The following is a 14,237-nucleotide window of genomic DNA, read 5'->3' as shown; positions in this document are numbered from 1 at the left end:
ACTACAATAGGCTGTTGTATTCTCAAGAGCTTGCAGTGTGCAGCACATTTGGGCACCAGTGGAACCGTTATAAATAGTCAGGTCATTGTACTCTTAGAACAGCAGATACTGTTTATTGTAGGCAGGCAATATACAGTGGAAAAAGTTCAAATATGAGATACAATACCGGATTGATAAACCCACAATCTCACCAGATTATACAGGTATCAAAATACTTGTAATTTCATGCTTGCTACATATTTTGGCTTTTATTTTATTTTTTTATTCATTTTTATCATTGTGCACGGCTTGATGCAGTTGATATTAAAGGCATACTGGCCTGGATTTTAAGTACCCTGGGAATGAAAGAGAAAATTCCATTTTTAAATTCTTAAATAATTGTAATTTTAATGATTTAGTTTATTTATATATGTAGCTATAGCTACATTATGTCTGTCTTGAATGTAGCCAATTGTGAACTGAAGTAAAGCAATGCTGCCTCCTAGCGACAGTAAAACGCACGTTTAGGCCTACATAGTTATCTAAATGGGGACGTTCTGTAGACTTTTACTGTTTTATATACAGCTATTTATAAATAATATAACCTAGCCTAAGTACTTCACAAATGAGGACATTCCCAAAAGGAGGTTTTGAGAGATTTAGCTCACTTCTGGGTACAAATTTGTCCCCAAAATATGGTAGGCATACATGTTTATCATAATCTTAACCCCTCAGTTTAGTTGCTGTCTATTGTTATTAGTTTATCAAGTTTTGTAATGGCTGAATTTTGGTCTATTAATAGCTGCATCACATAACTTATGATATTAACCAACATTAAACAGTGTTTTGAGCATGAGAGATAACGGAGCAAACAAAGCAAATCTGAAGCAAACCTAATGAATCTCATGTTAGTTTTCGTGTCGGCGAATGATAGCTAAACACTTTTGAATCGATTCCAAAATTTCTAGTTCAAATATTTTAACTAATATTCCTTGCTGATGCTTTAAAGTTTACAGAAGTACTTGTGATGATAACAAGACCAGTGAAGGTGAAATGTCCAAAAAGTGTTATCAGTATATGAAAACTAAAAGCACTGTTCTTTTAACAAAAGTTAAAATTTATTTTCATACCTTATTTTAATACATTTTCTGTCTTTGTTATGTTTCATAAGAACACATTTTTGTTTTTGTGCTAGACCCTTATAAAAAAAAAATATATATATATATATATATATATTTTTTTATTCCAAACCCTATTCAGTTCATTAATGTTCAGTGTCTTCAAGTATGATTTTATGCCACTAATTAATAGGCAGTGTCCTATTAACATAAGGTAGAAAATGTGGCACAGCTGTCAAGAGACCAATCAGAGGCAAAGAAAAACACCAAGACAAAACCATTAGAGGTTTGAAATGGCATAGCTGTTTCTAAACTTCTTTATCTAAGTAAACAAAAAAAGCAAACACATCATGCATCATATACGCCGTTAATCTATCTAAAAAATGTGAAACAGTAGAAAACTTGAAAAGTGGAGTTTCTGAGCTGATCCTGATCAATAAACCAAAAACCAATATACTAGTAAAACTAGTATAATGTGAAATGTTGGTCTTCTTTTTACATTTTAGTTGAGTCTTTGCTGCAACCAAGTCCTCATGGTCTCTAGATTCCTTGCAAGCCACATAATGTTCTTCTCCACGTTTTCTGTGGCCACCTGTATGACACGTAGCTGAGATACCTGCTCTGTGATGGACTTGAAGAAATCCTCAACCTCAACACAAAAAGAACAAAAAGCAATGCTGTAAATGAACCATCAAAACAGATAACCATTCCCTCTAAACAACAAATAAACAACCCACCTCTCTCAACTCCTCAGTGGATGAGAACTGAGTTACAGTGCCTACAATTATATTTCTGATTCCAAAAGATCCCAGTGGAAACCTTTGATAATGAGACACAAGTATCTTATATTCACAGTAATGAGCACATCACAGCTAGTGTTATACTGCGCCTTTCTAACCTAAATAAAAAGCAGAGGATGGCACCTACTTTTCTACCAGTTCATTCCAATGTATTTTCACAAAATCCCATGCTAGAAAATGGCCCACTGGATTTCTGGCCACCATGTATATGAGACTGGGTAAATTCTGTGTTTTTATTACAGTTCCACCCATTCCAAGCTGTAACAATCTACAGGAAAGATGGAGACATACAAGGCATTGCATAATGTTAGACCTCATTAAAATTTTCATTTGCATTCATATGTTTTAAGCCCTAGTAAATAAAGTCCAAAATAAAGCATTGCATATATCATATTGAGCAATTCTGCATTTCATTTTCTATCAGTGTATTTCATATATAATATCAATAGGATTTTGTAATGTTCTTAAAGGTATAGTTCACCCAAAAATGAAAATTCTGTCATTAATTACTCACCCTCATGTCATTCCAAACCCATAAGACCTCTGTTCATCATTGGAAAACAAATTAAGATATATTTGACGAAATCTGAGAGCTTTCTGACCCTCCATAGACAGCAACGCAACTACCATGTTCAAGGCTCAGAAAATAGTAAGGACATCTTTAAAATAGTAATATTCTCATAGCTTCATAAAATTACAGTTGAACCACTGATTTCACATGGACTATTTTATACCTTTACTACTTTTCTAGGCCTTGAGCGTTTCAGTTGTTTTGCTGTCTATGGAGGATCAGAAAGCTCTCAGAATTCACCAAAAATATATATATATTTTTTTTTTCGAAGATGAATGAAGGTCTTATGGGTTTGGAATGACATGAAAGTGAGTAATTAATTTTTGGATGAACTATCCCTTTAGTCTAATATAAGTCTAAAATAAGTCTCTGCATTTATTTGATCAAAAATACAGTAAAAACAGTAATACTGTAATATTATTAAAATTTGAAACATTATTACAGTTTATTCCTGTAATGACAAAGCTGAATTTTCAGCAGTCATTCATTACTCATGATCGTTCAGAAATCATTCTAATATTATGATTTTCTGCTCAAACATTTCTTTTTATTGTTATTATCATTAGTACTTAGTAGTGCCGCTTAAAATTTTTGTGAAAACTGATACATTTTTCATGATTTTTTTGAATAAAGTTCAAAAGAACAGCATTTATTTAAAATGGTAACCTAACATTGTAAATGTCTTTAATGTCACTTTTGATCAATTTATTTCAATGTTGCTCAATAAACAATAATATATAAGTTAAATATATTAAGTTTCTACAATATATAAATATATTGTAGAAACATAATTTCCTGTAAAGCTGCTTTGCAACGATTTGCATCATAAAAAGCGCTATACAAATAAACTTGAATTGAATTGAATCTTACTGACCCCAAATGGTAGTATAATTATACATACATATGACTTTCAGTCTGTTGATAAAAATGTACCTTGATAGTTTTTTAGAGTCCTTGCTGCTTGCTAAAGCTGAGAGAAATTTGCTCTTCTCTGTCTCACACATGGACACAACATACTTTTCCAGAAGGTAAGCCCAACCGCTGTCATCCTGGGCTCCAACCATGTAAACCGTCTCAGACACATCAGTGGGTAAGCTGTATATTTTGTAAAGCACTAGTCAGCTGTTAAGAAATCTACTTCCAAAATCATTTAAAATGATAAAAATGTGATTATATATTGGAGGGTGTCATTTTGGAAACAAATACTGTGTTGCCAAGTCACCTGATTGTACCATTAGATTCCACCCAACTATCATAGAGCTGCTTAGCCTTTTCCAAACAAGGTGGATAATTGAAATCACACGCAAGGGAAAGAACCTCTTCACGCAGTCTCCGATCTGAGACTGTCCCATCATCGCCCCACGTCTGTTTGTCAATTACATTTCTGAAATACTGCAAGATGTAGGTCTGCAGGACAAAACCAGACGTAAAGTAAACACACAAACAAGATGAAAAAAACTCAGACAAGAAGTCTCGGAGGATCTCAACAGGAGGGTCTGCAAGCAGCCTTACTGAAATGAAAGACTCTTTGACGGATATGTGGAGGAATGAGGACAGTAAATTCGATTACACTCCAGGAAATGTTTGTGTCATACCTTCAGATTATGAGTAACATCAGCTATGTTTCGCTTCTCTATCAGCTTGTAGAATGATTGCAGATAGCCAAGGCCTTGCAGGAGAGGAACATTGTGGGTCTCAGACTTCAAGTAACCGATCAAATCTAAAGCTCTGTATAGTGACAGTCGTCCTGCACTGGATAATACAAAACAAAAACGAAGTAACATTACAAATGAGCTCATAGGATAATACAGTTATGCTTATTTTGCTAGCTAATATAGAATTTCCTGTTTTCCCTGTGAGCTGAGATATGCTTTATGAGTTGATGAGAGCAATGCACTGCACATTAACTCACGTGACCAGCTGGAAGGCGTTATGAATGAGGCTGGCTCGGTCCTTAAAGCTCAGAGCAGTGTGGTTTACTCTCAGCAGCTCCGTCAGGGCGTTCCAGCCCTCCTCATCATAATGGACAATATAATATCCATTCATGTCAGTGTTGAGCTTCACCCAGTCAACTTCCTCATCCAGCGTCAACACATCTGGGTTGAGAGATTGGTATATGTACAGTAAAATGTATATACAGTACATGTGTTGGGGAGACTAGTGCTAGTTTTCAGACATCTTATACCATTTAATGTTACAGGCAGAAAGATATTTTTACACTATATGGGGTAAGCAGGGTTGTAAAACTGGAAAACTAAAACTGAAAAAATTACAAAAGCATATAATAAAATTACAAACAAAATCTAATTCAAAATATTACAAAATATGACAACATATTAATAAAACAATAGGTGTAAGAGTATATAAATAATAATACAATAAGACTGTGGGTAAGTTGCCACAATGGGACCTGCCATAAATAACCTATTAGCAGAAAAACAATTAGGAAACAAAAAAGACAAATATAAAAAGCAACATACACAAATATATAACCATTCTTTTGGGACATTTATGGAAAAAAACTTTTGTTAAGACTTTAAAACCAACTTTCTTGTGACAACTATCCTCGGTTGCCTCTACCGTATATAAATGTGTGATTGATTTTACCTGATTTTGTGGTCAATACGTGCTTCATCTCATGCTCAGAGTGGCTTGTTTTGTATGCCAAAGGGATGTGCCACAGGTAGCTATGGAAAATAATTTTACATTTCTGTTATGAGGAGTCCTATCAATCATATTTTTACTGCCCTTAAAATTGTGGTATAAATATTAAAGAGTGAAAGAACTACTGAATTAAACAATGAACCCATGCGATTTTGTAATGTTTTACCCTTCTTGAAGTGAATTCCATGAGGGATCATTGGGCAGGACTATCTTTAAGAAGCGCTCTTGCCCAACATAAAGTTTCCTTCCTTGCCGCCTCACCGTGACCATTGGTATGCCCTTTTGTAGAGTCCACGTATACATCATTTTCTTCAGGTCTATATGCTCCCCAGCAAAACGATACTACAATGCAAAGAGTTACACAAGGAGATATTCAGAATGTTAAGTATCACCTTTAAGGCGCAAGAACACGTTGAAAAATGTCGTTCGTGATCTGTATTCTGTGTTTATGGAGTGCTGTGAATTATAAATAGCAAAAATGTCATATTTTATTCATGATGTGACATCTTTACCGCATTTTTAGTGGCTTGGGTACTGCTGTAACAGTATTCTCCTGCTGTAAAATCCTCCTCAGAACACGTCTGTACAGAGAGTATAAAGAGAATGTGAGTTTATGTTTTGATGCTGGATTATAAATGTATGACAGAAAAAAGGCAGGGGATGAAGAAGTGACATACTTTAATAAGGCTGTCCCACAGGTCTTCATTTCTGGCATTGCTGTACCTGAACCTCCGAAGGTATCGAATTATGCCACTCTGAAAGCCTTCGTTTGTCAAGAAATTCCTCAGCATATGGAGAATACATGCTCCCTGAAATATTCAGCAATAAAGCAGATAAATTCAATTAGATAAAATAATTCAAAATGGTGAGAATGTTTTAACATTGCTGAAGTGTTTTCCTACCTTATCATATGACACGGTATCAAACATTTCCTTTATCTGAGTAGGGTTCTCAGCTAAACTGGAAATTGGCCTGGAAGAATTTAGAGAATCCCGTCCAATAGCTCCGAAACAGGTGTCCAGGAAGTGGTCCTCCTAACATGCAAAAGAAAGCATGCGAGACTCTAAAACCAGTTTGTTTATAGAAGTATTGGTGTGAGGATTTATTTATTTATACATTTGTTCAGTATTTTTTTCCAGCTCGCCTCCAGCCAAACCGGCACTACTTTGAAATGTCTTGTATCAAAAAGCAGACTCGCTCCCTCTTGTTTCGATATATGATGCCATCTTGATAAAAATAATCATTAAAATTATACAAAAAACTTAACATCATTATTTCATATCTACACTGTATGTATTTTTTTTTTTTGTGAGCTGTGTAATCAGTGTTATTTTAGTATCACTGAAATACTACAGTTTCTACAAATTTTTATTTTTATATTTTAATTTTAGTTACGTTTTAGTGTGTTTTTGGTGATTGATCATTTTTATTAGTTTTTTTCATTTTAGTTTTAGTTAGTTTAGTACATCAAATTAAACAAAATGAAAATGGGAAATGTTGTATAAGCATATACAATCAGGCAGTCGTTGTCCCAAAATAAACCCCTTCACGGTGATACATGTGGGTCTTGATCACCCTAGTTAAATTTTTGTATTTTCTGGATTTTTAATTTGTATTAGATTTTATAAAAAAAATTGTTTTTATTTAAATATTATTTTATAGTTTTAGTTATTTTAGTACATTAAGTTATATATAAGCACAAATGTACACTCAGGCAGTCCTTGTCCCAAAATAAACCCCTTCATAGTGATACATGTGGGTCTTGATCACCCTTCAGGGTTTACGTTAATGACCGCCTGGCTGTACATTACAACTTTCATTATACAAACAGAAATATCCGAAGCTTGAACATACAACTTTAAGTTCCGGATATACTGCCTCAAGTGAGACAAATTCCATATATCGGGCAAAGCCTTCATTCAGCCATATGTCATTCCACCACTCCATGGTCACCAGGTTACCAAACCACTGGGGAAAAGAAAGAAAGAAAGAAAGAAAGAAAGAAAGAAAGAAAAACAAACAGTAAAGATCTCTACTAACTTACAATTACTTACTTACATTTAATAGTACTATACTCCTGTAATTCTTTGGTTTAGCTAATACCAGTTGAGACTGAGAATGTATTTTATAGATAACCTGATGGGCCAGCTCGTGTCCTATCACCAAGGTAACCCAGAGCTTATCGGAGGCTGATGAGATTTCAGGGTCGTACAGAAGAGACGTTTCCCTATAAGTAGTCAAACCCCAGTTCTCCATAGCTCCTGACTGGAAATCTGGAATCGCTATCAGGTCTGGCACACATCATAAAATAAACAACAGTGTAAATATCCAAAGGCACATCATATAACTTATGCACTGAAACACTGAAAGGAAAGGTAAGAGAATGTACTCACCCATTTTTGGTAGCGGATAAAGTATGTTGAAATATTGTTCATAAAACTCCAAAAGCCTCAAAGCAGCCTCAAGAGCATAGTGTGTCTGATGCCATTTCTCTGGAACTGCATAAATAGAAATCTTTGGGAGAAGAAAAAACAACTCATTCAAAATGCATTTCTCACCAGAGAGCTTGTAATGAAAACTTCATACAAGCAGAAAAAGCTGTTGTGTTCACATGATTCTGCTTCATGTTGTTTGCTCTAGTTACTTACATTAATTCCAGTTGCAGTCATCCCACTGACAGATCTGAAATCACAAACAATGAAGGCCAGCAGATACGAACTCATCTTCACACTCACTTCAAACTGGTCCTCAAACAGACCATTGCCGATTTCCACAGTTTGTTCCTATAAAATAAATATTTTCAAAATTTTAAAATGATAAACCACGTTTTATGCATTTGATAAATACTTTTTCAAAATTGTTGAATTTTTATTCATTATAAATATTATTTTAATAATAATAATAATTTTGAAGTAAATTTGATTCTACAAATGGGCCTATACATTGAAAAAATAGATTTAAAAAAATAGAAAATATATTTTCAGAATTTCAAAATGTTATCCCATCCACTTGTTCCAATCAAAGTAAATTTGACTCACATTGTCTCTACATTGATAAAGTAGATATAAATTGAGCTTACTAATGGCATGTTGGACAAAGCTATGTGTGACGGGCCCCTCCTTATTCTGACAGTGTAATTAGCTTTGAAAATGGGCTCATCGAAACATGGCAATGCCATTCGGGCAGATGTGGGCTCAAAGTGGGTGGACGCCAGGACCCTTTAGGGGAGAAAATTTAGATTGATTATTTAGAAATGATTTGCAATCTATTCTATGGTACGTTTTTTGCTGGTATGATTTATATAATGTTACATTTCAGCTATTTTTACTCTACCTTGTCTCCCCTGCTTTTGTTCTATATGTACTCTTATAAAATCCATAGAAGCCGTCACTTAATGGTGCACCAAATTCCAAATACAGGAAGTATCTTTCCCCAGAGGTCAGAATCTTTGGGGAGAAGATGGCAATCTGTTCGTGTGCCGGATATTCCAGCACCGAGAGCACTTTGTCTGACAGATGGGCCTCGTGCTCGTCCAGAACAGTGGCTGTGAAGATCTTGAGGTTCTTGCTGTGCAGCACCACCCAGTTTGTGTTGTTTTTGACATCGATTTCAATCTTCACAGAACCGCTGAACTTCAGGGTGGTGAGATTGGGATGAATAAGTAGATGATAATGTACAGGCACTATGTAGTTTGGCAGGCGCAATTTACTCCATGGAAAAGGAAGGCCGTTTGTTGCCAGGTTATCATCTGCAGAACTATTACTGTCAGAAGACTGGACACAAAACTGTGACTCCAGAAAGAGCAGGATTATAAGCAAGAGATGCATAATGAAGGTTTTTGGTATTGCTGATTTTGATGGTGATCACTTTTGCATTTTAGAAATTGTCACTGTGTCCTGTGGAGAGAAAAGCAAAGTTGGTGCTCACTTGATGTGTAAATAATTGAAAGATTTCTTTGCTTTTACTGCACTTAATACTAAATCACTGTATATATTGGTCCTTCTTCTTTTGTGGTGGTTAAGCTGTGTCCCTCTAATTTGCAAAAGTTGAAATAAACTTGAAATACCAATAAATTGTCTGCATACTTGTTTTCTATAGTGTGAAAATAATTTGTGCACTATTACATTTTTTGTAATAGAGTTTGAGGGATTTAATTTGTAACAAAACTAGCATATTCCTACCATACATTAATGAATAAAATAAGCAAAATAAAAAAATATTGTGAATACAGAGTGTCCTTAAGTTAATTCATTTTTAAAAGTTAATTTTTTATTAAAATTTAAGAAAAAGTTCTGTCCCCCAACTTTATTTCTGCTGTTACAAAAATGGATATAAATCTTTATATGAATATAAACTCACTTTTTTTCCCTCTGAATTATGAGTTTACATCTCACAATTCTGTTTTTGATTCCGCCATGAAATAGAAAATTTAAGAAAATAATAATAACCTTTTTTTCTTCATCCTGTGGTGGAAACAAGCTTGCATAGTGGGGTGAATGCATGATGAGTTCAATCTTTCTCATTCATTTTTATACATTTCTCACAGTTTAATGTATCACACTTTATTACAATCTGTGGTGTTATGCTGCTAACTTACAGACGTATTTTAATCTAAATGTTAATAAACATAGATATTAATATTTCCAAATATTTCCTGTGATCTTGAATCTATCAATTGTTTGTTATTTGTGCCAATTTTTGTACTTACAGTAGGTAGTTTACACCATTGCTAATAGGCATAAGCACAGATGTTTGACTAAAATTTAAAATCTAAAAACCCATAAGCTTTCATTTGACTAAATATAGTGTATTAAATACATTATTATTTCAAATTTTGCCTCTCCTTTGCCACTCTAACTGAAAAAATGACCTACATTTCATCTTTACTTTGCATTTCACACTCACTCATTCATCATTCGCGAAGCACTGTAGAATCTAGCACATGTTAGAATGATCAAAATGCTAATTAAAATAAAAGACAACAATCGAGTGTTCTTAAAATAACACACATGGCAGCACAGAGCCGTGCTGAGCGTTCTCAGTTGACCTCACTCTGTAATGTGAGCCCGTTCACGTTAATACATTGACATCTGCTGTGATACAGTACAAGCTCTCTGGCTCTATTCTGGCATGTGTTTGTGTCGCGATGATGTGGTCTCTGTAAAGTAGGACGAGCATCCACTAACAACATTATTGAGGAACACACTCATTTTAACCGTTCAGTGTTGTGTCTTTACCTGAATTTGAGCTGGATCATTGTGTCGGCTGCTTTCATTTTCTCTTTCATTCGTCCTGCCCACAGTTTCCTGGTTTGCAGCAGTAGCTGCCGAGCATGTGCTGTCTGGCCGTGTCTCTGTATTCAAATGACAACACAGTGAGGCTCCAGCCGCCGGACAGAGAAATGACCTACAGCCATCAACACGTACAAACAGCCAGGTCATGTCCGAGTAGTAAACATGCCGTGTGCCATGTACTGTGGCAGAACAAAAACAATGAAGTTCTTTGTTATTTTGACTGTAATATGATAGAATATAGACAAAAACAACCATTGGCCAACAAATATATTTTTAAATTTTATTGTTGTTTACTATATTTAAAAAAATAATAATAAATGTTGTTGTTGTCAGTTTCAGAACTTGGCAAAATATTTAGTCTATCGCCAATGGTATTTTACTCAGATTTGAGCCGATGACATTTCTGTTCTTTTTGGTCTTTCATGATGTTCAGTAAATAATAAAGTTTTAAATGTGTGTGGGAAAAAATCTTAGCAAGCCCTGCTATATATGAAATCAAGCTAGAAAGTAGTATAAGCAAAATACATATTGACTGGTGAATAATCTTAAAACAAACAAACTAAAATTTAAAGGACTGTGTAATATTTCATAATTATTGATCAAATAAAAGAGTAATGGCAACTGTTATTTTAAATGGTAATCATTTTTCATAATAGTAGACTAGCTGTTTTATTTTTAATTGAATATATTCAGCCTCATGAGACATAAACATTCTTACCAACCCCAAACTTTTGAACTGTACGATGTAGAAACAATTGTAAACTGCTAGTAAATTTCACAACTAATTATAAAGAAACAGCAATTAGAACATTGAATTAAACATGGCATTTTAAAGTAGAAAGATTTTAAAGAAAAATGTTCTTGTAAAACATACTCCAGTAATCTTTGTTTTATATAAACTGTATTATATACAGTACTATATATATATATATATATATATATTTTATTTTTTAAACAAAGGACAAAAACCTCCCAGTTATTGCAGAAATAGAGTATTTTAAATGATATGATATAGTGAAATGGCTTTTGGGCTGTGTGATTGCCAAATATGTTAGTAATTGTGCTAGCTTTCCAACCTTTTCGTCGTTAATTAAGACTTGAACTTGACTTGCAAAAAATGGCCAATGTCCAGTGATTGCTGTTACTTTTGTTTCATGTACTTTTAGTAAAGATCAAGAAGCTTTGTCATATACACCTGATCAAAACATTCTTTGAAAGTGCAGTTTTATTTCAACCAGATGTACAAAGCAGCAGGTACAGCCGTTGGTGTTGATATTATCTGTTTCTCACCACAGAAGAAACCAACATAAAACAGGTGCGAATCTTTGGAAAAACACTCCACATTCTCACAAGTATTTACAACATATCACACCAAAAATAATTTGTTTTCATTATTTTAAAATACATACTATGTCCAACAAATATTCTGAAATTCGATTCATGATGGAACCATAGACTGGTGGAACTCAGGTGGAGACTGTGAGGTGAATGATCAAATTGTATACGCTCTTTTTAAAGTTGAATAGTGAGTTATTTTACCCTATGAATGAAACCTGATGCCAAAATAAGTGTATCGGCGTGTTTAGCAGCACAGGTCTTTGTGTTCTCATTTCAGCCCAGCCAAACCGTATTTTGGCACAGCTCCCCTGAGAACAACACAAACGATGGAAAGATTCCATGGCGGGTGTGAAATCACATGACTGAAACTTGATAATCCTTTTCACTGACTGGCTCAACTCACAAAGCTAGACAACGTCAACATGCTTCCTACCCTCCTCACCACCATGCTTTTTACAAGTAAGTTGCAGACTTTATAGGGAAACTAGCACAATTACTAACATTCGCAACAATTATAAAGCTCAAGTAAAGGCACTTCATTAAAACATCATAATTTAAAATAATGCAATAACTGGACTGTTTTTGTCTTTTTTTTTTTAAAATACATACTACACTTTACATTTTTGATGTTGTAAATATAACAAAGATTGCTGAGTATATTATACAAGAAAATACTAGGCTATTTCAGTCTTTCTACTTCAAAATTATGTTTATTTCAATGTTTACATGCCATTTTTAGTTATTAATTAATTTAAGTTTTTTTAGTGTACAGTTCAAAAGTTTAGGGTTGGTCAATTTTTTAAATATAGTAAAACATTACAATTTAACATTCTTCAGTGTCACATGATGCTTCAGAAATCATTCTAATATGCTGATTTGCAGCTCAAGAAACATTTCTTATTGTTATCAGTGTTGAAAACAACACAATATTTTTGTGGAAACCATGATACTGATCCCAAACCTTTATAACTCAAACTTTTACAACCACCTATGCATACTAATACTAACTTTTCGGAGTCTTGTTCTCGTCTCTAAAGTGGGATCAGATGCTGTCCCTTTTGCCATCTTATCTCCACCATTTCATTTGAACACTGATCTCAACGGCTTGACCATCCTGGTGTGTGTGGTTCATGACATTCATCAAGGAGAGCTGGAGGTCGCCTGGATTTCTAGTGGCACCAGAGGATCTAATCCAGCAGTCTCGAACTTACTCCAAGGACACAGTGGCATTCAGAGCTCAATGTCTGTTATATCTGTGCCCTCGAGTAAATGGATGTCCTACACCTGCTTTGTGAGTCACAGAGGCTCTGATCAACTCGTGCACAGACATTATGCTGGATTCCCAATGGAGACGACCGGTAAACTCTGTAATTATTGTAAATATTATTCACATATATGCTAACATTTGTTAGTTCACATGAACTAACAGTGAAAAACACTTCTAAAGCATTTGTTAATCTTAGTTCATATTCATTTGAACATTGTATTTGCTAATATTATTTTATCCCCATGGTTTAGTTATAGTAGAACTGTAGTAACCATAGTTTTTTGGTGGGTTGATTACCATTTGTTTAACCACAGCTTTACTACAAATACCATGGTTAAACTATGGTTAGTGTTGCAAAACCTTGACTAATTTGTGGTTACCATGGTTTTTTTGGTTTTATTTGTAAAACCAGGGTTAATTTTCTTAAGGCATGGACCTGAGCTAACATTAACTACTGTATCAATGAACAGCTGTATTTTCATTAATTAGCATTAACAAAGATGAATAAATGCCGTAACAAATATATTGCTCGTTGTTAGTTAATGTCAGGTAATGCATTAACTAAAGTGTTACTGTACTTCAGAAATGGCTGACGATGAAGAAACGTTTGATATGTGTTTGGACCATCAAAGCAGTTTTTTGGAAGGTACAGTACATTTGTTAATCCTAAAAATTCAGTTCTGTTTGTTTCGTACTCATTCTTCTGTACTGTTGCAGATGTCCGAGCAAACAACAATCTATTATTTGTTGAAGCTCTTAGAATTCTCCTCATCAAAATCACTATTTTCAACGTTTTAATGACAGTGCAGGCTGTCATAAAGTGGTAAGTGCTCATATTACTGCATATGCAATGCCAGCAGTGAAATAATTTATACTCATTTTTTGCAATTAAACTGAAACCTGTCATATTTCTCGTCTGCAAAATTGCAGAGTTTCAAAAACAACTGTCACGGATATCAGAGTTAATTGGATGTGCTGCTGGAGTTTTATAGCAGAAGGGAGGAATTCCAGTTGATGCAAATGAGAATCTGGAATGTTGATGAGCGTCTCGATGAGCTGCAGACCAACATCACGCCACAAGACGCAGGTGCTTCGATATGTGGGCAGATGAGCGAGATAGCTGCTCAAAACCACATCATGTACACAATACAACAAATGCACTGCACTACAAGCTGCTTTTGTAGGCCATTGTCGAAAATAAAAGCT

General features: G+C 34.5%; 1 protein-coding gene across 1 annotated transcript; it reads right to left on the bottom strand.

Moving 5' to 3' along the window:
• Positions 1 to 81: 81 nt before the first annotated feature.
• erap2 (endoplasmic reticulum aminopeptidase 2) lies at positions 82 to 10,603 on the bottom strand. Its single transcript, XM_058774946.1, has 19 exons — positions 10,370 to 10,603; positions 8,466 to 9,028; positions 8,212 to 8,350; positions 7,781 to 7,915; positions 7,526 to 7,646; positions 7,269 to 7,423; positions 6,987 to 7,100; positions 6,035 to 6,166; positions 5,810 to 5,941; positions 5,645 to 5,713; positions 5,299 to 5,474; positions 5,076 to 5,155; positions 4,381 to 4,564; positions 4,064 to 4,220; positions 3,691 to 3,875; positions 3,402 to 3,563; positions 2,025 to 2,165; positions 1,835 to 1,916; positions 82 to 1,746 (listed from the first exon to the last, which is right to left on the bottom strand). The coding sequence occupies exons 2-19, from the start codon at positions 8,957 to 8,959 to the stop codon at positions 1,600 to 1,602; spliced, it is 2,805 nt and encodes a 934-aa protein (XP_058630929.1). The 5' UTR covers positions 8,960 to 9,028; positions 10,370 to 10,603; the 3' UTR covers positions 82 to 1,599.
• Between the last annotated feature and the right edge of the window lie 3,634 nt (positions 10,604 to 14,237).

This window comes from Onychostoma macrolepis, chromosome 05 (genome assembly GCF_012432095.1).
Source record: "Onychostoma macrolepis isolate SWU-2019 chromosome 05, ASM1243209v1, whole genome shotgun sequence".
In the NCBI taxonomy this organism is placed as follows: Eukaryota; Metazoa; Chordata; class Actinopteri; order Cypriniformes; family Cyprinidae; genus Onychostoma; species Onychostoma macrolepis.
The sequence above is the reverse complement of the archived record's forward strand: the minus strand, read 5'-3'. Positions and strand labels throughout refer to the sequence as shown.

Bases quoted from the DNA above. Each gene is read 5' to 3' on its own strand.
- erap2 (XM_058774946.1), bottom strand. From the start codon at position 8,959: ATGCATCTCTTGCTTATAATCCTGCTCTTTCTGGAGTCACAGTTTTGT. The intron at 7,647-7,780 runs GTAAGTAACTAG...CTTCTCCCAAAG, and splicing joins TGACTGCAACTGGAATTAAT to ATTTCTATTTATGCAGTTCC. The intron at 1,747-1,834 runs GTGGGTTGTTTA...TTTTGTGTTGAG, and splicing joins CCACTGAGGAGTTGAGAGAG to GTTGAGGATTTCTTCAAGTC.